The sequence below is a fragment of the Bolinopsis microptera genome, chromosome 8 (assembly GCF_026151205.1).
Source record: "Bolinopsis microptera isolate Bmic1 chromosome 8, MBARI_Bmic_1.0, whole genome shotgun sequence".
Lineage (NCBI taxonomy): Eukaryota > Metazoa > Ctenophora > Tentaculata > Lobata > Bolinopsidae > Bolinopsis > Bolinopsis microptera.
In genome coordinates, this window is record NC_087079.1 from 11,402,156 (window position 1) to 11,424,396 (window position 22,241).

Consider the following 22,241-nt stretch of genomic DNA (forward strand, 5'->3'; position numbering starts at 1 on the left):
TAAATCATTCTGAAATAACAGACAATCAAGAATCAAGACGGAAGATAATATTGTTGGTGTAAATTAGGGTGTGCAGTGTATAATGTGGACTGATAAATAGACAATCATGGCGCCACAGCTCTATGTAAATTTAACAACCAGGAAATTCTTTCACCTTATCGCAGATACAGATTATACGATAAGGACTGAGATGTATTATCAACACTTAAACGGATGTTCTATACGTTATACTGCATCTACACTTTTAATGACTCTAAAAATATCTAATAGAAATAAAGTATTAGAATCACCTCACATCAATTGATTTGCAGGATGTAATTACGTATCAAACGCGCTCGCGGCGGAATATTCTAGACTCATAAGTACAAGACCCATAGGCGGAAAACACATTAATATTGCATGCACTAGGTAGCAGTACAAAGCAAATTCAGCGCGGCACACAGCATTCACTGTTTCATAAATGTGAAACGCGAGATTCTAATTTCACGTATTGTAACTTTAATATCTGAAATACTAACTTATCGAGAGCTATATATAATATATAGCTTGGACATTATAAACATAAATAAGTTCGACATGTCTAGTTTTGCTTTGGTGAGATTTATAACTAACGTTTGATCAAATTCTGCTTTCCCGGCCAAATTTGGCTCCAAAGAAAGTGTGATAAAACATTAATCACATGCCTTCTCAAGCGATATCAACATTTTCAAAACTCGGCAAGCCTCGTGATTGAAAATGTCGATATAACCCTCGGCAAGCCTCGGGAAATATCGAAACTTTCGCTAACTCGGCAAGCCTCGTGGGCGAAAGTTTTGATATCGCATGAGAAGGCATGTGATAAATGTATAATACTGTACCTGTCACCAAGATGTAATCAGATCGAACGCAAAAATTAGATCGAACCGGTTTGATCTAGGAATTAGATCGAACGCTGGCGCAAGATACATATACAAATACATTGAAAGCCGCGCCGCGCGTTCGATCTAATTCCTAGATCGAACCGGTTCGATCTAATTTCTGCGTTCGATCTAATTACATCTTGGTGACAGTACTACTGTTTCAAAGAAAATTAACTCACTATTAGTGGTATTGGTATCTTCTTTCCAGTACTGCATACTGCATGCATGGGGACCAATACTGTACTGGGGACCAATAAAACAAATATTTAGTATAATCGGAATCCGAAGTAACAAAAGTCTGATCATAATAATCACGAAAAATCAATCAATAAAACGATTAGTGAAAATCAAATATTAAATTAATACGTTTTTTAAATGAAAGGGAACTAATACATATTATAATTACAAATTGTAACATTAAATAGTTATAAATCCTTATATTTTTTCTTTCAATCACCAGCTCAATATTTAAATATTGCCGAATATTGACTGGTATTGAAAACAAATGCATATCTACGATAAAATTTATTGCTAAAAATTCCTAAAAGTAAAACACCTGCTCCGGCAAGATTAAATAACAGTCATTAGTCTTGATATTAATCTAGATATTATCTTCTCACAATTCCGGGTTCTCGGCTGTTACTTCAGTATACTTTGCGCCTGAAGTTTTCTGTAATCAGTCATAATACCGAAGGATTCAAACGTGACGAGAAATTAAATGACTTGAACAGCAGTCAGCATAGCCTCTAAATATCAATAGCCTCTGAATATGCAATGTGATGAAATTGTCACTATGATATAAAAACATCGCTTATAGAAGTAGAATACAAGAACAAGAAATTTTCGCTACAGAAATTGTCGCTACAGAATACAAAATATTTGAAATTTGTCACATTGTACATGGAAATATCGCTATCTAGCAAGAAACTAAGCACAACTATACAACTATACAATATACAGAGATAGTGAGGCAAGCTGGCAAGAGGGCTATAGTAATAGAGGCAGCTTGTAAAAATTCAAACCTAATGCAATGGGAACATCTCAAATATCGGTAGAAAATAGTGGTACTGAAATACAGTGAGACTTTATCTATTTTATATAGAGAATATTATAATTCACTTATAATAAACACAGTGTAAGGTCTGTCAGGAAAAATTGCTTTGTACTGGACCATAAAGATTTAAAAATTTTGTTGCAAGATTAAGGTTAAGGGCGTGGGTAAACCAGTAAATTCTCGAATGAAAGCTTTTCCAACTAAGTTAAGTCTGATGGTGAACCACATGCAGTTAAATATGGTGTATTTTTAAACAACTGGTGGTGAGGTGAGGAATTGTTTTAGACACGTGACAGATTCTGGGGTTTGATCGGTCAGTAGTGGAAATTTTTTGGTTTATTATTTATAACTGCATGCTGTCACGATTGAGGAAGGAATGTTTACGTTTTTTATATCATTTTTGTCCTCTATGTCAAAAGTCTTTACGTTAAATTATTTTACAAACAACAGATAGTGTTATTAGTGATATTGGAAAGATAGCGAAATGTGTTTAAGTCATGAAATGCTTCTTACGTGTGAGTGAAAAAACCAACAATTCACTAGTGAACAATTTACAAGTAAAAAATTACCAGCAAACAATTTACAAGCAATTATTATTAATATAACATGTTAAACGAACCGCTGGTTCTACTGCGTCTGTACAGGATAAAACCACCAACAATAACCACAACCAGCACACACGCTAGCACAGCGATAATAGCGATGAGAGATGAGCTGGTTCCTTTCACGGCCTCTGTCTGAGAAGCATCACTGCCAGGGTCGTCTCGTAGTTCACCCACCTTCATTGGGGGAGGAGGTTGAGCTGACGGATAAAATATGTTATCACACTTTCGAGCCAAATTTGGCAGGAAAGCAGAATTGATATTCCATGCCCCGATGGGGAGCACTGGCTCTCACCCGGGGGCATGAAATATCAATTAGTTGCTCAGAGAGTGCTCCATAGAAACGAGGAGCCCGCTCTCAGAACTGATCTACTACTGTAAGGTACTGATTTAAATAATGATTTAAATCAATAACCTGAGTAGTCTACGACCTTAAATGCAATGGTCAGAGAGAATTTACAATTTGATGCAAAATGTATACTTATACAAAAACTTAAAACATTTCCTTGCGTTTCAGATGCGTCAAGCGAAATAAAAACTTTCCTTGTAAAACTTCCTCCCAATGTTGACTTTCTATTGTACTTCTTAGCCTAATAAGGCAGGAAAGCAGAATTGATATTACATGCCCCGATGGGAAGCACTGGCTCTCACCCGGGGCATGAAATATCAATCAGTTACTCAGAGAGAGCCCGATATTCCCATATGAACAAGGAGCCCACTCCCAACAACTGTTCTACTACTGCGAGGTACTGATTTAAATAAAGATTTAAATCAACAACCTGAAGTAGTCTATGACCGTTAATGCAATGATCAGATAAACTTTCCAGGATAAGGAAAAATTTATATTTATATATGGTTTTGAAAATATTTCCTTGTGTTTGAGATGCGTCAAGCAAAATAAAATTTTTTGTTGTAAAACTTTTTCAAGCTGTTCCCTTTTTATTGCACTTTATAGTTCAAAGCCTAATTAGGCTTCGGATGATGAAACGAAGTAAAAACTCCCTGGCTTGTACGAGCTTTAAGTGACTTAGGGTTATTGAAAACGAGATCAAAGTTTACAAGCAGACTTGAAAGTTTCACAAAGTTTTGGTACTTGTCAGCGATACAATCAATCAGGATAATTAATTTCCTTAATCGCTTACTTGAAATTAAAAAGGAAGTGTCAGAACAAACTACAGTCACCCTCACAAAAAATAGTAAACACTAGACGATGTTTGATTAATTCGAACGAAGAAAACACACAAAACAAAGCCAGATTTCAGCCATTTCAGACCTCAATTTTAACCCCCTCTGATCCCTTCTTTGAGCCATATTCCATATAGAAATTGTGCAGAAATTATACTTGGCTTTTCCAAACCGGTTTCGCCTAGATTAGCTTGCGAAATTCGTGGCTGATCTATAAACAGACTGATAAAGAGACTTATATGTAGATTCTGTACAATAAAGAGCGGAAATTCTATCCCAGGACTAGTTTTAACTGAATTTTAGTTAGTGCAAATAAGTGCAATAAAAACATCCTATAAAATATATTATTTAAATAAATATAATTATATCAAGGGACGAATGACGTAACTTAATCAGCTAATCTGGTTATAAATTAGTCTGGGCACTGGGGCAAACAGGTCCGATGATTAATGTGCTGCCATTCATTAGACCAATTCAATATTGGTAACAGTACGGGTGAACTACCTGGCCATGACCAGGGTGGTTATAGGCTGGTGGAGTACTGCGTTCTAAAATGTTGAAGAGATACATTTGAATATTACAAATGTTCTGATAATTTCCAGTTCAGATAATTTCTAGCTCGAAGCAGATAATGGCAAATAATTTATAATGGCAAGTAAAGATGAATACTGACTAAGAACTAAGCAGAATACTTGATAAAATTCTAAGTCAACGATTACAAGTTGCATTGATTAAATCATTCTGAAATAACAGACAATCAAGAATCAAGACGGACGATAATATTGTTGATGTAAATTAGAGAGTGTAGTGTATAATGTGGACTGATAAATAGACACTAATTATGACCCCACAGCTCTATTCAAATACAAGAACTAGGAAATTCTTTCACCTCATCGTAGATACAGATTATACGATAAGAACTGTGATGTATAATCAACACTTAAACGGATGTTCTATACATTATACTGCATCTACAGTTTTAATGACTCTAAAAATATCTAATAGAAATAAAGTATTAGAATCACCTCACATCAATTGATTTGCAGGATGTAATTACGTATCAAACGCGCTCGCGGCGGAATATTCTAGACTCATAAGTACAAGACCAATAGGCGGAAAACACATTAATATTGCATGCACTAGGTAGCACTAGCAGTACAAAGCAAATTCAGCGCGGCACACAGCATTCACTGTGTCATAAATGTGAAACGCGAGATTCTAATTTCACGTATTGTATCTTTAATATATGAAATACTAACTTATCGAGAGCTATATATAGCTTGGACATTATAAACATAAATAAGTTCGACATGTCTAGTATTGCTTTGGTGAGATTCATAACTAACGTTTGATCAAATTCTGCTTTCCAGGCCAAATTTGGCTCCAAATAATGGCAAATAATGGCAAGTAAAGATGTATACTGACTAAGAACTAAGCAGAATACTTGATAAAATTCTAAGTCAACGATTACAAGTTGCATTGATTAAATCATTCTGAAATAACAGACAATCAAGAATCAAGACGGAAGATAATATTGTTGGTGTAAATTAGGGTGTGCAGTGTATAATGTGGACTGATAAATAGACAATCATGGCGCCACAGCTCTATGTAAATTTAACAACCAGGAAATTCTTTCACCTTATCGCAGATACAGATTATACGATAAGGACTGAGATGTATTATCAACACTTAAACGGATGTTCTATACATTATACTGCATCTACACTTTTAATGACTCTAAAAATATCTAATAGAAATAAAGTATTAGAATCACCTCACATCAATTGATTTGCAGGATGTAATTACGTATCAAACGCGCTCGCGGCGGAATATTCTAGACTCATAAGTACAAGACCCATAGGCGGAAAACACATTAATATTGCATGCACTAGGTAGCAGTACAAAGCAAATTCAGCGCGGCACACAGCATTCACTGTTTCATAAATGTGAAACGCGAGATTCTAATTTCACGTATTGTAACTTTAATATCTGAAATACTAACTTATCGAGAGCTATATATAATATATAGCTTGGACATTATAAACATAAATAAGTTCGACATGTCTAGTTTTGCTTTGGTGAGATTTATAACTAACGTTTGATCAAATTCTGCTTTCCCGGCCAAATTTGGCTCCAAAGAAAGTGTGATAAAACATTAATCACATGCCTTCTCAAGCGATATCAACATTTTCAAAACTCGGCAAGCCTCGTGATTGAAAATGTCGATATAACCCTCGGCAAGCCTCGGGAAATATCGAAACTTTCGCTAACTCGGCAAGCCTCGTGGGCGAAAGTTTTGATATCGCATGAGAAGGCATGTGATAAATGTATATTATACAGACTATTGTATAGACTATAGATGGGGTATACAGACTATTGTATAGACTATATAGGGAGTATACAGACTATTATGTAGACTAAAGAGGGGTATACAGACTATTAGTATTATGTAGATTATAGAAGTATAGAGGGGAAAAGGCTTTAATTAAAGGGTGCAAAGTGGGGTAATACGGGCTCAACTTTTATAATGGCGCAAATCCAAAACTATGCCAATTTAAATTACGATTTAACGGAGAAAAAAAAAAAGAGTTAGAAGAAAACGTACAAACTCCCGAGCAGTCCAACTCGTCCGGTTTCTGGGTTGGTCCCCGTCGGGTGTAAGCTATCTCAGTACCGGCTGTTTTAGTTACACACCAACACTGCCCAGTACTCGGCCAACACTGCTTTGTCTGTGATAAGAGGGAGATAAGAAATAGTTAGATAACATGGTCGCGGAATGAGAGGTATTAATAGCGCAGTAGTCCCGGTATATAAGTACCGTTCACTGCAGGCTACAGTTGTTAAAACTTATAGTACGTTATTTTGAATTATCATGTGTAATTTTGTAATAAAAATATTCAAATCTGTGAAGATTGTCCGTGCCTAATAAATGGTACCTCTGTTGTCACGTAGCACTTACCATGTAACTACTATCCTCATCACACTTGGGGCTGAACATTCCAATGAACATGAAATCCTCTATTTCTTTATCAAGATCAGCTTTACGTTCAGAGCACGTGGGTTGCTCTGAACAAATATTATTGTTTAAAGAGTTTTAATGCTAGCATTGGTTGATGACTAGTAAAGTCCCATCAAATTGATTGTTGTGCTAAGATATTTTTTATTAATTTTTATTTTCTCTCGTGAGTTGCCAGCTAGATAATTAATAAAGCTCTATTAAACAAGCAAGTACTAACTTTTGAGGCAAGGAACACGAGGAGACCCAGGAGTGGACCTGGATCCGGGAAGCTCATTACCAAACTCATCAACACACCAGCAGTGTCCAGTGCTGGGGTGACACTGAGAGGGGGAGAAACTACCGTCTTCCTCACACTTTATACTCCAGAAACCTGAAATGTACCGGTAATCGTTACTTGATTCATAAAATCATACTTGGTTGTAGAATGTAAAATTGCTTCTGAAGACTAACCAAAGTTTTCAAAACGAATCCCAAACTTCTCTGAGACAGCTGAATTTGAAAAGCGCTAACAAAAATAAAAACACAACTCACCAAGTAGAGGGCGTTCGAAGCTGTTAAGATGTTTCATCTGCGCGTTAAAGAGTCTCTGACAAGAGCTTGCGGTAGCCTCGTCAAATGTGTTTTTATCTATAGCTTTAACACAGTCCAGAGGACCGTCCCCTTCACCGGGTCCTTGTCTGGTATCTGTGTCAATTTAACACGTGACAATTTAACACGTGGCAATTTAACACGTGTGTCAACGCAACACTCAGTAATGGTCTATTATTTCAAAAGAATAGTTTCGATCAAAAGTCGTATTATGGTTCTAGATCGTATCTATTTGATAAACGCCTAAAAGTGAGAGAACTAAAAAAAGGTGATACTTCTAAAGACAAAAGACCGTAAAAATAATCCAAATTTAAATACTAGAGTCCAAACGGTACAACTACAATAAAACAATTTTCTCTCCTCATTAGGCTCATTATTAATTATCAAGTTGAAACAACACTGAAAACTGACACCCACCCTCGATCTCCTGGCCACTCTCGGTATCCACGCACCAGCAATGACCGGTACTACCATGACACTGTGTGGGTGCGAACTTTCCCTCCCCGTCACATTCCGGCCGGTCCAGCCCAAAGGGGTAAATATTTTCCACCAGCAGGTGAGCCAGAGAGGCTTCCTTATCTAGGCACGCTGGTAGGTTCTCTGGGGATGTTAATAGATAATGGTAGCTGGTACAGTTAGACCACCGAGGAGTTTGGGGAAAAGGAAACAGCCGCGGTAAACTGGGGTTCGGGGTGAATCGAAGTGTGTTTACATTATGTAACTACAGGGGGGGGGGGGGGCACTGTTGGTATATAGTATATTATAGTACAGGGTGGGCCAAAAGTCAGTGGGCATACCTTGGCCTTAATAGCTCCGCCGTGTTTTATATTTGAGAGCTGTTGCTTTGCAGATGGCGTACTGTACTTACTGGTTCGAGGATTCCGTCGTCAAAATTTGAAAATTTGAATATTTTAGACAACGCCCATTCAATATCAAAACAACTATATTGCTTTCTCTGAACATGCTGAACGCCTCATTTTTTCAAAGATGGTAGATTATTAAATGTTGCAGATGATCTGAAAACATGAGGCAAAACGGATTAGAAATGACGAAGTTATCAAGCATTTTCTGTATCTCGTTAACAAAATTGATTGGGTGATTATGTGACACCTTGACACGACACCTTAATTGGGCACCCTTAACAATTCCCATAAGGTTTAATGGGGTGTTTAACGGGGTCACCTAATCACATGATTAGGTAAACCAATCACCTGATCACAAGTAACATGAATAAACTCGATATGCTTCATATCTCGGTCATCCGAGAAGCTACAGTTCTAATTTTTTCAGGACAAACGTAATATGAATGGCCAAATACAATTCAATAAAATTTAGCTCGATCCGACTATCCAAACTATCAAATAAATGCAAAAATTAACCTTCATTTGAAAAAATTTAAGTCGAATATTTTTCGATTTGACAAATTCCTCGAACCAGTGGTGGAAGTAAGTCATACTAGAAAGAATTATTTCAATTGGGCACTCAGTGACTGAGCTATTAAGGCCAACGTATGCCCACTGACTTTTGGCCCACCCTGTATATTCGACTTATGAATTGATTATAATAGTAATGCATGTGGATTCAACTGATTCGACGTTTAAAAAATAAACCATTGACTTTAAATGGATAAATTTTACATCCTGATAACCGTATATTAGGGTGTAAAATAGCTTTTATCAGAGGTAAGTCATACAATTAACTTACCGCAATCCCATGCCTGTTCAATAGGTCCTGTAGTTGTACCAGGCACCCTGTTACCATTGACTGACGCACACCACGACTGGCCGGTGCTACCCCAGCGCTGTGACTTGGCGTAGTTCCCGGATTCGTCACATATCGGCATGTAGGCTCCCATAGGTGGCATCTTAAGATACGCTATATTAAACACGTTTTATACTGTTATAGTATACAATTATATTCATGCTACATACTCATAATTTACCATTTTCAGGGGCACAATCAGAATCCAGTTGAGCTCCGTTATTTTTAGAATAAATAGAAATCCTAGAGACTAATGCCTCGTCATGTTTTAATTTAGTTTGAATTTCTGGCAAGTTTCCATAAACGATATTTTATTATCGGCGCCAATAATCGCTTATTGGGCGCTTTCTCGGCGCTTTTTTTTTTAAAAACCGTTTACAATCGCTTTTTTTACGATTATAAACGGTTCAAAAAAAATCGCTTATAATCGACTATAATTGATGTCATAATTCAAAAAAGCGCTTTTTTTAATTTAAAAGCGCTTACAAGCGCTTTTAAGCGCTTACTAGCGTCGCTGAGCGATTTGAAAGCGGTTTTCCAGTAGGATTGGGGCCAAAAACGGGTGGATAAGCGGTTGGCCGGATAAGCGATTCGTAGGCGCTTTTTTGAACCATTTATAAGCGATTATAAGCGCTTATAATTGGGGTGCAATTTAGCTGTTTGTAAAGTGCAAATAAAGCGCTTATAAGCGCTTTTAAAATTGAGTCAGGAAAACGCTATATTACATCTTATAACCGCTTATAATCGATTATAAGCGTTTTTTTAGAAATCGCTTATTACGGCTAATTCATCGCTATTTTACCGCGTTTACCGCTTTTCCTATCATCCATGGCCAGGTGAGCAGGAATTAAAAAGCGCTTATAAGCGCTTTTTCGATGCTGCCCCTAACCTGGTCGGAACGGGGTGGTGCCCGGAATTAAAAAGCGCTTATAAGCGCTTTTTCAATGCTGCCCCTTACCTGGTCGGAACGGGGGAGTGCCCGGAATTAAAAAGCGCTTATAAGCGATTTCTCAATTCCCCTCAACCTGGTCGGAACTGGAGAGTGCCCACTCGTATGTGTTTTTCTGAGCAACCTGGGGTGCACCGGCAAAGTCAGGATTTAAAAGCGCTTATAGGCGCTTATGATCGTTTATCTACCGCTTTTCCCATCACCCATGGGCTGGTTGGCAGGAATTAGAAAGCGCTTATAAGCGCTTTTTCAATGCTGCCCCTAACCTAGTCGGAACGGGGGAGTACCCGAAATTATAAAGCGCTTATAAGGGAGAGTGCCAGGAATTAGAAAGCGCTTGTAAGCTTAACGGGCGATACTCGTAAAATATTTGTTTCAAATATTACGTTGAGTCAAACTCGGCGCGCGTCCTGGTAAGTTATAAACTTACAATTATAAGCACAAATCTGAACATCCGTTCACCTGGGGTGCACGGAATTTAAATGCGCTTATAAGCGCTTTTCTCGATGCCCCTAAACCTGTCATTCACTGGCGGGAGTCAGGATTTGGAAAGCGGTTATAAGCGATTACAATCACTTTTTATTACTGGTTTTTACCGCTTTATCTATCATTTATCAACATGGATTTAAACATAGTTGTTTGACTCAGACTGGCGATCTAGAAGCCAAGCAAGAAGGCTAAGTGCACGGTGCAGCAAAGTTCTCCGACAATAATTGTCAGAAATTATAAAGCGCTTGCAAGTGTTTATTTATATGTTGTTAATGGTGGCGGTCGTCTTGGTGGCGGTCGATGCGCGCTGCGTCATCAGTCGTACACACTTCACATTCAGAACTTGCAAAAGAAAAGTATAGTATATGAAATTAAATTATTGCGCTGGGCCACGCTCAGCCTGTCAACGAGTATGACAGGCCTGTTCATGTCATTCCACGGAATCTCTAGTCGGGCTGAGCGAATCACGACGTCTGAAAAAGTGCGGTGCTCATTGAAAGTTAGTGTGTGCATGACAAGCATTCACGTACTTGTTCATAATCGATCGTGGACATAAAAAACACGTGCACGCTGAGTACCAATAGGAAAAAAAGTGATGTATACGCTAGAAAAGCCGCGCGCGTGCTGAGTGCTGAGATAGCTTGCAAAATCTGGTTATTAGATAGTAAAACTGCAACAAATAAACCGCGCCAGCTTGCGCGTTTGAGTCGCTCCTACGAAATCGCTCGCTCGCCCAAATTTTAAGAAAATTCTTGTGAAAAGGCCCTTTGGGTATGATATTGATCTGAATCGGTGTATTTTTGGACGCTGATCCCGAATCACTTGATACATGTTTCTTATCCCAATATCAGAGATAATATGATAATATATTTTTCCGCCTTGCGAAAAGTGGCATGCAACGTATGTCAAGTTCAACGAATCACCCGCCATGATGTAGGGTAAAAATACTTCCCTGGAGAGTTAAATGGGCAAAAACCGTTTTAGTCACGTGACAGGCTAGTAAAACATGATTTCGATTGTTTAGGTAGGTAGTGCGCCATCGACAGTGAGCCGCGCGTGCCGACTGTAGGATGGTTTTTTAGCGCTAATTTCGGCCAGCACAATTTTCTTCAAACAAATAGATATTAAGTATCCTTCCCGACCTCCGATTACAACAAAAATTGGTAAGCTTACTCATAGAATTACAAGGAAAGTGTCCGAAAAGTTTTGGAGGACTTCGCTGCTTCGACGCGAACTAGCATTCTTGCTTCGCATCGAACGATCGTCGACGATCGTTGCTCTGCTTCGCATCGAACGATCTCGACGGATTGACATCGTCAATCAAGAAAAGTTTAAAGCATATCCAACCATCAGACATTATGTTACAGCTAAAAGCAGCGTATTTTGCCCCATTTTGATCACTATATCAACTCTGATATCCACCAAATTTTTCGGACAGTTGTGAAAGCCCTATTGGAAGGTCGTCGCCAATTTTCAGAATGATCTCATTCAAGGAACTGAAGATAAATCCAAATAATACGACAAAAATCAACGAATTTGGTCAAATTAGGTCAAATTACGCGACTTTTACAGCTAATTTTGCTCCAAAAGCCGCGCACCATCAAATATGGCACCTCGGCGAAACTCACTGATCTTTCCAAAAATGTATGACAAATTTGGTATTGTGAAAATTCTCACAGTCTCTAGAAAACAATGGTACAAAAATTTTTAAAATCCGAGCAAGTTTATTTTTATGGTGCACCCCCTAGTTTAGGACTCATGTTAGGGTTAGGGTTGTGGTACGCGGGTTATGGATAGCTTCGGGGTAATGGTTAGGGTTAGGGTTGCGACCGCAAAACCATAAAAACCAAGGTCACGTGAAATTTTTGGGCGAGCGAATTAGCAAGAGCCAGTTTTTATATAAAAATAAGCGTACCGGTACACATGATAATGATATACAATGCAATAAAGCAAAGAGTTTCTGCATGTTCGATTATTTTGCACCTAACCATGTGCCTTCGTGCTGCCGTTGCTCTATCCCATATCCAGATAGGTAGTGCGCCATCGACAGTGAGCCGCGCGTGCCGACTGGTATAGTAGGATGGTTTTTTAGCGCTAATTTCGGCCAGCACAATTTTCTTCAAACAAATAGATATTGAGTATCCTTCCCGACCTCCGATTGCAACAAAAATTGATGAGCTTACTCATAGACTTACAAGGAAAGTGTCCGACTCTGCCGGTGACCTCAGGTTGCACAGAAAAGCACTTATAAGCGGGCACTCTGATTTCCAGTTACGACCAGGTTAAGGAGAATTGAGAAATCGCTTATAAGCGCTTTTTAATTCTGGGCACTCCCCCGTTCCGACCAGGTTAGGTGCAGCATTAAAAAAGCGCTTATATAAGCGCTTTCTAATTCCTGCCAACCAGGCCATGGGTGATAGGAAAAGCGGTAGAAAAGCGATCATAAGCGCTTTTAAATCCTGACTCTGCCGGTGCACCCCAGGTTGCACAGAAAAGCACTTATAAGCGCGAGCGGGCACTCTGATTTCCAGTTCCGACCAGGTTAAGGAGAATTGAGAAATCGCTTATAAGCGCTTTTTAATTCCGGGCACTCCCCTGTTCCGACCAGGTTAGGTGCAGCATTGAAAAAGTGCTTATAAGCGCTTTCTAATTCCTGCCAACCAGGCCATGGGTGATAGGAAAAGGGGTAGAAAAACGATCACAAGCGCCTATAAGCGCTTTTAAATCCTGACTCTGCCGGTGCATCCCAGGTTGCACAGAAAAGCACTTATAAGCGGGCACTCTGATTTCCAGTTCCGACCAGGTAATGGGGAATTGAGAAATCGCTTATAAGCGCTTTTTAATTCCGGGCACCACCCCGTTCCGACCAGGTTAGGGGCAGCATCGAAAAATCGCTTATAAGCGCTTTTTAATTCCTGCTCAGTGCTCACCTGGCCATGGATGATAGGAAAAGCGGTAAAAGCGGTAAAATAGCGATGAATTAGCCGTAATAAGCGATTTCTAAAAAAACGCTTATAATCGATCATAAGCGGTTATAAGATGTAATATAGCGTTTTCCTGACTCAATTTTAAAAGCGCTTATAAGCGCTTTATTTGCGCTTTACAGACAGCTAAATTGCACCCCAATTATAAGCGCTTATAATCGCTTATAAATGGTTCAAAAAAGCGCCTACGAATCGCTTATCCGGCCAACCGCTTATCCACCCGTTTTTGGCGCCAATCCTACTGGAAAACCGCTTTAAAATCGCTCAGCGACGCTAGTAAGCGCTTAAAAGCGCTTATAAGCGCTTTTAAATTAAAAAAAGCGCTTTTTTGAATTATGACATCAATTATAGTCGATTATAAGCGATTTTTTTGAACCGTTTATAATCGTAAAAAAAGCGATTGTAAACGGGTTTTTTTTTAAAAAGCGCCGAGAAAGCGCCCAATGAGCGATTATTGGCGCCGATAATAAAATATCGTTTATGGAAACTTGCCGAATTTCTTAACTATGTGTTATCTTAACGGAGGAAGTAATTTGAAGTGAAATTACCTTGTTTTCAAGACCTTTCAAAAGCTCTTGCTCAGCTGCAGTACAGTGTCCAAACGTTCCTGAAAATAATGATCTTCATTAAAGAGTGCATAATCTAGAAATCCATGTCAGTAACATCTCCACTATCATGTTTGATCTCACCTGACCTTTAAACCCCAAACCAAAGGTATACCTCAGTAATTGACTCAAAAAACAGAAAGTGAAAATGAAACTGACCACAAGCAGGAGCTGGTTGTCCTGGATTAACGTGAGTGCCGGGGATGGTCTCGCCGTAGGTGTCTACACACCAGCACCGCCCGGTACTCGGCCAGCACTGCTTAGGCACGTACTTGTTCTCGTCCTCCGAGTCACATTGCACTTCGTAGTATCCCGGCTGAAGGTCGAGGACAGGTCAGTTGACACTCAGCTTATAGAATAATATCTCAACATGTTTTATGTCCACAACCTACTATGCCTTTTGATAAAAGATAATGTTTTTTTCCGGATACAGAAACATTATTGTTAACAAACCAGTGAGGTTGACATTGCTTCTTATTTGTGTGCTAGTAGACTGTGCTTGGAAATTGAAGTATAATTAGTTCTATTTCTTCAATATATATTATATATTTGTCCTGAATGTCTCAATGAGATCATTCATCAAATTCCAAGTGTATCTCAACAATTTACTTACTTTTGTAGAAACTTGTTTGTGTAATATAATAAAAATGTAGTTCCTCGCTGCTCCCCCGACCCACACAATAATGATATGCGACTAGTGACTCACACTCACATATTTTATGCCTCACAGAAAATAATATTACACATATCATGTTCCTTCTACAGTCTATACTCTACTTTGTGAGATTCGTTTTATTGAGATCATCGTTATTCAGTTATAGCGTTTCTCTGATTACTTTGAATTCTATCATACTTTTTAGGTGATACACGCAATGGGGAAGGTGTGCTTTTTATTTAAAAATTTATATTGAGTGCAATTAATGAGTTTTGTGATTCGCAACGTTTAATAATTGATTTCTTTATCCTAATTTAAGGATGACATCACGTGTTGTTGTTCTGTCACGAGATTTTCACTCGATGTTCTTATCATGATTCTGTTACGGCCGTCAACAATAGACATTAAAGTAAGTCTCTGACATATTTTATACAATTCAGAACTGGGATCAAACACAGCAGGGGGGGGGGGGGGCACCGGGCAATGGCATAAATTTGAGACTTTTTCTATGGAGAAAATTGAAAAACCCTTGAGTGATTGAACACCGAATTACGCATGTGACATCTCCAATATGTTTATTTTCTCATACTCAAGTAACATGAACACTGGAGAAATTAATTACTTAGAATTTTAGAAAAATTTGAAAGTTTTTGAAAATTTTCGGCCCGAGTCATTCTCGATACGTACCTCTAAAAGCAGACTTCCCGCTTCCGAACTCGTATTGCATAGGGGATAAGGGGAGGCCTGCCCTTCGAGATCGCATTACAAAGAGTCAGCGACGATTCCAATATCGTATATCGAGGAGTAGGTCTAGAATTCGAGCCTCGGAAAATGTTTTGCGTTTTTGCCACATTTAAATCTACAATAAGTTATAAGGGCCTGCCAGCAACGATTGTGAAATAAATGTGATCCAAAAAGAGAATGTAGATACAAGGAAAATTACTTTCAGGAATGAAATCTTACAATGAGGGATCATAATTCATAAATCTAGTTAAGTTTGTGTCAACAATTTTGGATTATTTTTAGAACATTTTCTCTTAACCCCAGAAAATTCTTCAAAGTTCAGATCGTAGACTTTTACAGACTTATTCAGTAAGCAAGGAAACAATAAAACAATAAACCATAACCCTAAAAGGCACGGTGGCAGAATTATAAAATTGGCTGGGCCTGGGAATCTACATTTTAAATGACGATTCGATAGCTGTATCGAAATAAATCCGTGGACCCCACGAAGCCGGGGTATTTTCTATGCGAAAGTCCAGAGATAATATCATTGCACCACTACTGTTATACTAATTTGTTGATTGGACAAAAATGGCTGAGTTAATCTGGGTCAAAAACCATATGCCCATAATTAGGCATACGTGCCAAATTTGATAAACCATGAGACCGTTATATTTCACACTTAACGTATTTTTTCCATTCACACGCTTTTGTAAAAAAGCAATTGTGAAAGGTTACGAACGGTCGTTTTTGCAGAAAAACGTGGATTTTGGAGAACGAGGTGGGTGGGTTTAAATATGTTGTCATTCCTTACTTCCGTTCGTTACCATGTCAATTTGCCGCGCGCACCGCGCGACGATTGCTTGCGGGGTGTGATGTATAGCCTGTAGTAATAGTAGTAGTAAGTGTATGCGCGGCGCGTGTGTTTTTAATGTATTTGGCTTATCAGGCAATAAGCCCAATTTGTATGCGACATGCGTTAGCCGTTATGCGTAGTAATAGTATAGTTTACTGATGTGTACAATTATAAAACATGAGTTTAGTTCACTTTTTGCTTACAATTTCTTAAGACAGTATCCAGATAGCCCGACCCCTGTTCGCGAACAGGTGTTCGTAAACAGTTGATTGGTTACCAGATCATATGACCGCCAATGTTATGAAATTGAATGGTATGTATTGGATGAAATTAATTACGACTAGCATAATTTGCCATTAATTGTAGCGTAGTAAATTACTGGATCAAAATATTGATTACGATTTAAATGTGGTATATAAGTCGTTAGTTTTTGATGGAGTATTATCAGTTGCCATCATCATCAACAACAACAACTATTCCAATTCCTGGCTTGGTACTCTTCTGTCTATAAGACGAAATTCATGGACACACGACCTCCTAGAGAATGCTCGAGACTTCCTATTCCAGAAAAACCTCCTAAAGAGCTCCATGTCCTGTCCTGGGTGTAACGCCTCTATGTCCCTGGTTCCCTGCTCGTCCTCGAAGTCTCCAGATAGACAGATTGACACCGCTGATTGAAATTCGCGTGCGATCATGTGAACCAACCGTGCTTGCGACGATGTGAACCCTGCTTGATTCAGTGTCAAGGGGTTACTGTTATTATGCAGTCATATGATCTGGTAACACGAACAGGTGTTTGCGAACAACTGTGCGGCGAACAGGGGACGGGCTATCTGGATACTGCCTTTCTTAAATTAGAGAATAAAAATTAAGTTCTACGGCAATTGAATTGAATCACAAATGTTTCCCTATTTAAAACATAATGTTTATATTATGAAGTGAGCTGATTATAGCTTGTAGTAGAAGTGAATGGAAATCTAGCGTCCGCCAGAACGAAACAACGGGCGCAATTCTTGTTCCATTAAGGCTTCTATGAAAATAAGGCGGTCAAATTCTGAACTTTACCTGTAAATCTGGGTTTTGGGCATGTTGAGGTGATGTTCAATCAACCCCCCCCCCCCCTAATAATATTATTAACTACCAGGCTGAAGATCTGAGTGAAGCAGTGAAACAAAGAGATTTTGTGGTAATACAAAGATTGTGTGAAAGTGCTGGCAATGTTAATCTAAAATCGATTCTACAAAAGACAACCGGAGGAAAGAGGATAATATTTCTGCTTGCCGCTGAGGTTGGAGACGTGCAGATTTTATCCTATCTCTGTGATCAAGGTGCAGACATACATGCTAGAGATGATGACAAAGTCACAGCACTGCACCTAGCTGCGGCGAATGGTAAACTAGACTGTATGAAATACCTCTGTGAACATGGTGCAGATGTGAACAGTAAGGGGGCAGATGGGATGACACCTCTACATAATGCAGTAAAAAGAGGTCGCATAGACTGTGTGAGCTACCTCTGTACAAAAGGTGCATTCATTCATGCTAGGAATAGGACCAAAAATACAGCACTGGACTACGCTGCGGCGAATGGTAACCTAGACTGTATGAAATACCTCTATACAAAAGGTGCAGATATAAATAGTAAGGGACAGAAAAGTAAGACACCTCTACAGATAAAAGCAGATGATGGTACGTTGGACTGTGTTCGCTGGTTATGTGACCATGTCGGTGTAGACATACATGCTAGAGATGACTACAAGGACACAGCACTACACTACGCTGCGTTGGAGGGTAAACTGGACTGTATGAAATACCTCTGTAAAAATGGTGCAGATGTGAACAGTAAGGGGAGGAATAAGAGTACACCTCTACATAATGCAGCAAACAGAGGTCACATAGACTGTGTGATATGGTTATGTGACTATGTCGGTGTAGACATACACGCTGGAGATGATTGCAACAACACAGCACTGCACTACGCTGCGTTGGAGGGTAACCTAGAATGTATGAAACAACTCTATACAAGAGGTGCAGATATAAATAGTAAGGGACAGAATAGTAAGACACCTCTACATTTAGCAGCATATAATGGTTACTTCAACTGTGTGCGCTGGTTATGTGAAACTGTTGGTGTAGACATACACTCTGGAGATAATGAAAAGGTCACAGCACTGCACCTTGCAGCGTTCAATGGTAAACTAGAATGCATGAAATACCTCTGTAAAAATGGTGCAGATGTGAACAGTAAGGGGAAGGGTGAGAGTACACCTCTACATAGTGCAGCAAAAAGAGGTCACATAGACTGTGTGAGCTACCTCTGTGATCAAGGTGCAGACATTCGTGCTAGGAATAGGAACAAAGAGACAGCACTGCACCTAGCTACGGCGAATGGTAAACTAGAATGTGTGATCTACCTCTGTGATGACATTCGTGTACACATTCATGCATACATTCGTGCTAGGAATAGGAACAAAGAGACAGTACTGCACCTAGCTGCGGCGAATGGTAAACTAGAATGTATGAAATACCTTTATAAAAAAGGTGCATACATAAATGCTAGGAATAGGAACATGGAGACAGCAATGCACCTAGCTGCGGCGAATGGTAAACTAGAATGTTTGAAATACCTCTATAAAAAAGGTACATACATTTATGCTAGGAATAGGAACAACAACACAGCACTGCACTTCGCTGCGTGTAAGGGTAAACTAAAATGTATGAAATACCTCTATACAAAAGGTCTAGATATAAATAGTAAGGGACAGAATAAGAGTACACCTCTACATTTAACAGCATATAATGGTCACATAGAGTGTGTTCGCTGGTTATGTGAAACTGCCAGTGTAGACATACATGCTGGAGATAATGACAACAGCACAGCACTGCACTACGCTGCGTTGGAGGGAAAACTGGACTGTATGAAATACCTCTGTGAACATGGTGCAGATGTGAACAGTAAGGGGAAGTGTAAGAGTACACCTCCACATAGTGCAGCATTACGAGGTCACATATACTGTGTGAGCTACCTCTGTGATCAAGGTGCATACATTCATGCTAGGAATAGGAACAAAGAGACAGCACTGGACCTAGCTGCGGCGAATGGTAAACTAGAATGTATGAAATACCTTTATAAAAAAGGTGCAGATATAAATAGTAAGGGACAGAATAGTAAGACACATCTATATATAAAAGCAGATGATGGTACGTTGGACTGTGTTCGCTGGTTATGTGACCATGTCGGTGTAGACATACACGCTAGAGATGACTACAAGGACACAGCACTTCACTACGCTGCGTTGGAGGGTAAACTAGACTGTATGAAATACCTCTGTCAACATGGTGCAGATGTGAACAGTAAGGGGAGGAATAAGAGTACACCTCTACATAATGCAGCAAGTAGAGGTCACATAGACTGTGTGATATGGTTATGTGACAATGTCGGTGTAGACATACACGCCGGAGATGATTACAACAACACAGCACTGCACTACGCTGCGTTGGAGGGTAACCTAGAATGTATGAAACAACTCTATACAAGAGGTGCAGATATAAATAGTAAGGGACAGAATAGTATGACACCTCTACATTTAGCAGCAGATGATGGTCACTTGGAATGTGTTCGCTGGTTACGTAAAACTGATGGTGTAGACATACACGCTAGAGATGATTACAAAAACACAGCACTGGACCACTCTGCGTTGAAGGGTAAACTAGAATGTATGAAATAACATGGTGCAGATGTGAACAATAAGGGAGCAGATGGGATGACAACTCTACATAGAGCTGCCTATACAGATTACAGGTATAGAGGTAAATTAGACAGTGTGCGCTGGTTATGCAAGGAAGCTGGTATTGATACCAATGCTACAGATAAAGCCGGAGATTTCACAAGGCTGTTACTACTGTTGAACTTATGTGCCATCGAAATAAAGTTGCCAAGTACCTTATGGAACAAAAAGGCATCAACCTCATGTTGAGAAACAACGAAGGTCAATTGAGTACATGATTTTATTTGTGGACAACCTCAAGGTTACTCGCTGAAACAGTTTATTCTCGAAGATGGCAATTTTGAAGCATTTATTGGCTCAGTTATAATGCAGATCACCATCATTATCAATAGACTTTTACATTTGCAATGGCGAAATTCTTGTTCAGTAATTACATTAACTTTACTTAAAGAACTAGAAGCTTCGCAAATGTTTGTAACTGGTTTGTCAGGAATAACTGATTCATTTGATCGCTATCATTTTCCCGTTTACGTCTGTTTTTAACGTTTTATGGCTTATTTTGTCCATTGAATAATATTATTTTTAGGATTCACTTTTTATACGACTCCGTTTGGTTAATATTCACCAAATTCAAATTGTTTGAAATTTAAATAAATGTACATATTTTTACGTTCATGAAGAAAAATGTCAGAATTGAACTCACAGCGGTTATATTGCTGACCGTTCTTTGCAATTCCCTCCTTGACTTACAGTCACTTGTTTCTGAAAAAAAATTATTTTAAGCTTGAGAAGTAAGTTTACAATATAAATAAGGATGAACTTGAAGGATGAAATGCTTTTTAATAAAAGTTTAATTCTTAATAAAAGTTTAATTTTTGAAAGTTGTCTCGACGATTTGGTTTCAATTACTCCTATGCATCGTACATCCTCATTATTATTCATGATGATACCATATCTCACCTATAACATGAAAGATTGCGGGAAAAACCAGAAGAGCTGTTAAAAGTATCATACTAAAAAGAGTGGGGTTATATTACTGGTCAGTCGATATGGACCATGTGAACGCATTAGGGAATTTAGAATACTACACTCTTTCGAAGAATTTTTATGATGATTTATACCGTGGTATATTCATCAACGATTCTGTGCAGTCAATCGGATTTACGTTACTTAGATGACTGCCAATACCCATTAAGTTTATAAGAAAAATGGATTTTAAAAATATTAAACATCTAATTGTTTTGGTTTAATGAAAGGAGCCCAGACTGTTCCATATCATTTATAGATACTATTACTAGTTATAGTGTACTAGTAGTGAAACAAGTCTTACAAGGTTATACAGAAAAACCCTGATTTACCGCGGAGTTCATGGAAAGGACTTTTTGCACTTTTTGTCTCTAACTGTACTCGATTCCATTTAGAAAAATAGTGAATCAGGAAAATTTAGATGCCGAAAATTTTGCCGAACTGAAAAAATGTGCCGAATTCAACGAACTTTTTAAAAACTAGTTGCCGAACATCAAAATGAAGCGTAAAACATTACCCTACAATTAGTACTATTAGTTAGCAATGTATAAACGACAAATACTGCGCCACACGTTGAGCTGAACTTATTTCAGGAAGCCTATAATTATCCCAGCAGTTACAATGGTAATAAGAAGTTAATTAACCTTCATAGTCTTCATGGCTGTATGAGCTGTTGGGCGCTCAACCGACGGATAAAATTGTTAAAATGTGGGCAGCAGTTTAAAAAAGATTAAGGAATTTTCTCATTTCATTGTTCATCGAAGCGAACCCTAAGTGTAGAATTACTTGATTTACACGAAGACATTTAACGGATGAATATTGAATATATACGAGGCAGAAAGTTTTACACATCAAACACGCTCACTTTCGAAACTAAACCCGAGTAAAACAAAAAAACCACTTTGTGAGGACACCAGACTTTTGTGAGAGGACACCACACAATTAAAACAAAAAGATCACGCGCACCGGACCATAGAACACTGGTGTTACCATGGTAACACTGTTACCACTGTGTGTATACCGTACATTGTGTATACTTATATAGAGGAAGTATAAATTATTGTGCTCCTTGTACATCACATGGTCTAGACTCTAGTTATGCCAATAAAGCAATAAGTC

General features: G+C 38.7%; 5 protein-coding genes across 5 annotated transcripts in view; 2 read left to right on the forward strand and 3 right to left on the reverse strand.

Moving 5' to 3' along the window:
- The window catches only part of LOC134819662 (TBC1 domain family member 22B-like), an 82,849-nt gene that overhangs the window by 38,952 nt on the left and 21,656 nt on the right, over nt 1-22,241 (reverse strand). The gene's annotated exons all lie outside the window — the stretch shown is intronic.
- The window catches only part of LOC134819668 (zinc finger protein 429-like), a 290,343-nt gene that overhangs the window by 25,117 nt on the left and 242,985 nt on the right, over nt 1-22,241 (forward strand). The gene's annotated exons all lie outside the window — the stretch shown is intronic.
- LOC134819674 (coiled-coil-helix-coiled-coil-helix domain-containing protein 2-like) overlaps nt 1-22,241 on the reverse strand; it is a 61,123-nt gene that overhangs the window by 17,215 nt on the left and 21,667 nt on the right. The window lies entirely within an intron of this gene.
- On the reverse strand, nt 1,165-21,129 carry LOC134819664 (thyroglobulin-like). The gene is made up of 12 exons (XM_063829735.1): nt 21,057-21,129; nt 20,800-20,858; nt 14,295-14,451; nt 14,079-14,137; nt 9,052-9,211; nt 7,765-7,947; nt 7,291-7,443; nt 6,977-7,129; nt 6,700-6,806; nt 6,346-6,469; nt 2,573-2,755; nt 1,165-1,559 (listed from the first exon to the last, which is right to left on the reverse strand). Exons 1-12 carry the CDS (start codon nt 21,106-21,108, stop codon nt 1,516-1,518), a joined length of 1,434 nt encoding a protein of 477 aa, XP_063685805.1. The 5' UTR covers nt 21,109-21,129; the 3' UTR covers nt 1,165-1,515.
- LOC134819657 (serine/threonine-protein phosphatase 6 regulatory ankyrin repeat subunit A-like) lies at nt 15,107-20,920 on the forward strand. Its single transcript, XM_063829726.1, has 2 exons — nt 15,107-15,199; nt 17,514-20,920. The coding sequence occupies exons 1-2, from the start codon at nt 15,164-15,166 to the stop codon at nt 20,094-20,096; spliced, it is 2,619 nt and encodes an 872-aa protein (XP_063685796.1). The 5' UTR covers nt 15,107-15,163; the 3' UTR covers nt 20,097-20,920.

Coding starts and splice junctions, on each gene's coding strand:
- LOC134819657 (XM_063829726.1), top strand. CDS start 15,164: ATGATTCTGTTACGGCCGTCAACAATAGACATTAAA. Junction 15,200..17,513: donor CGTCAACAATAGACATTAAA/GTAAGTCTCTGA, acceptor ATTAACTACCAG/GCTGAAGATCTGAGTGAAGC.
- LOC134819664 (XM_063829735.1), bottom strand. CDS start 21,108: ATGATACTTTTAACAGCTCTTCTGGTTTTTCCCGCAATCTTTCATGTT. Junction 20,859..21,056: donor CGCAATCTTTCATGTTATAG/GTGAGATATGGT, acceptor ATTTTTTTTCAG/AAACAAGTGACTGTAAGTCA. Junction 14,452..20,799: donor CGGTCAGCAATATAACCGCT/GTGAGTTCAATT, acceptor CTCGACCTTCAG/CCGGGATACTACGAAGTGCA.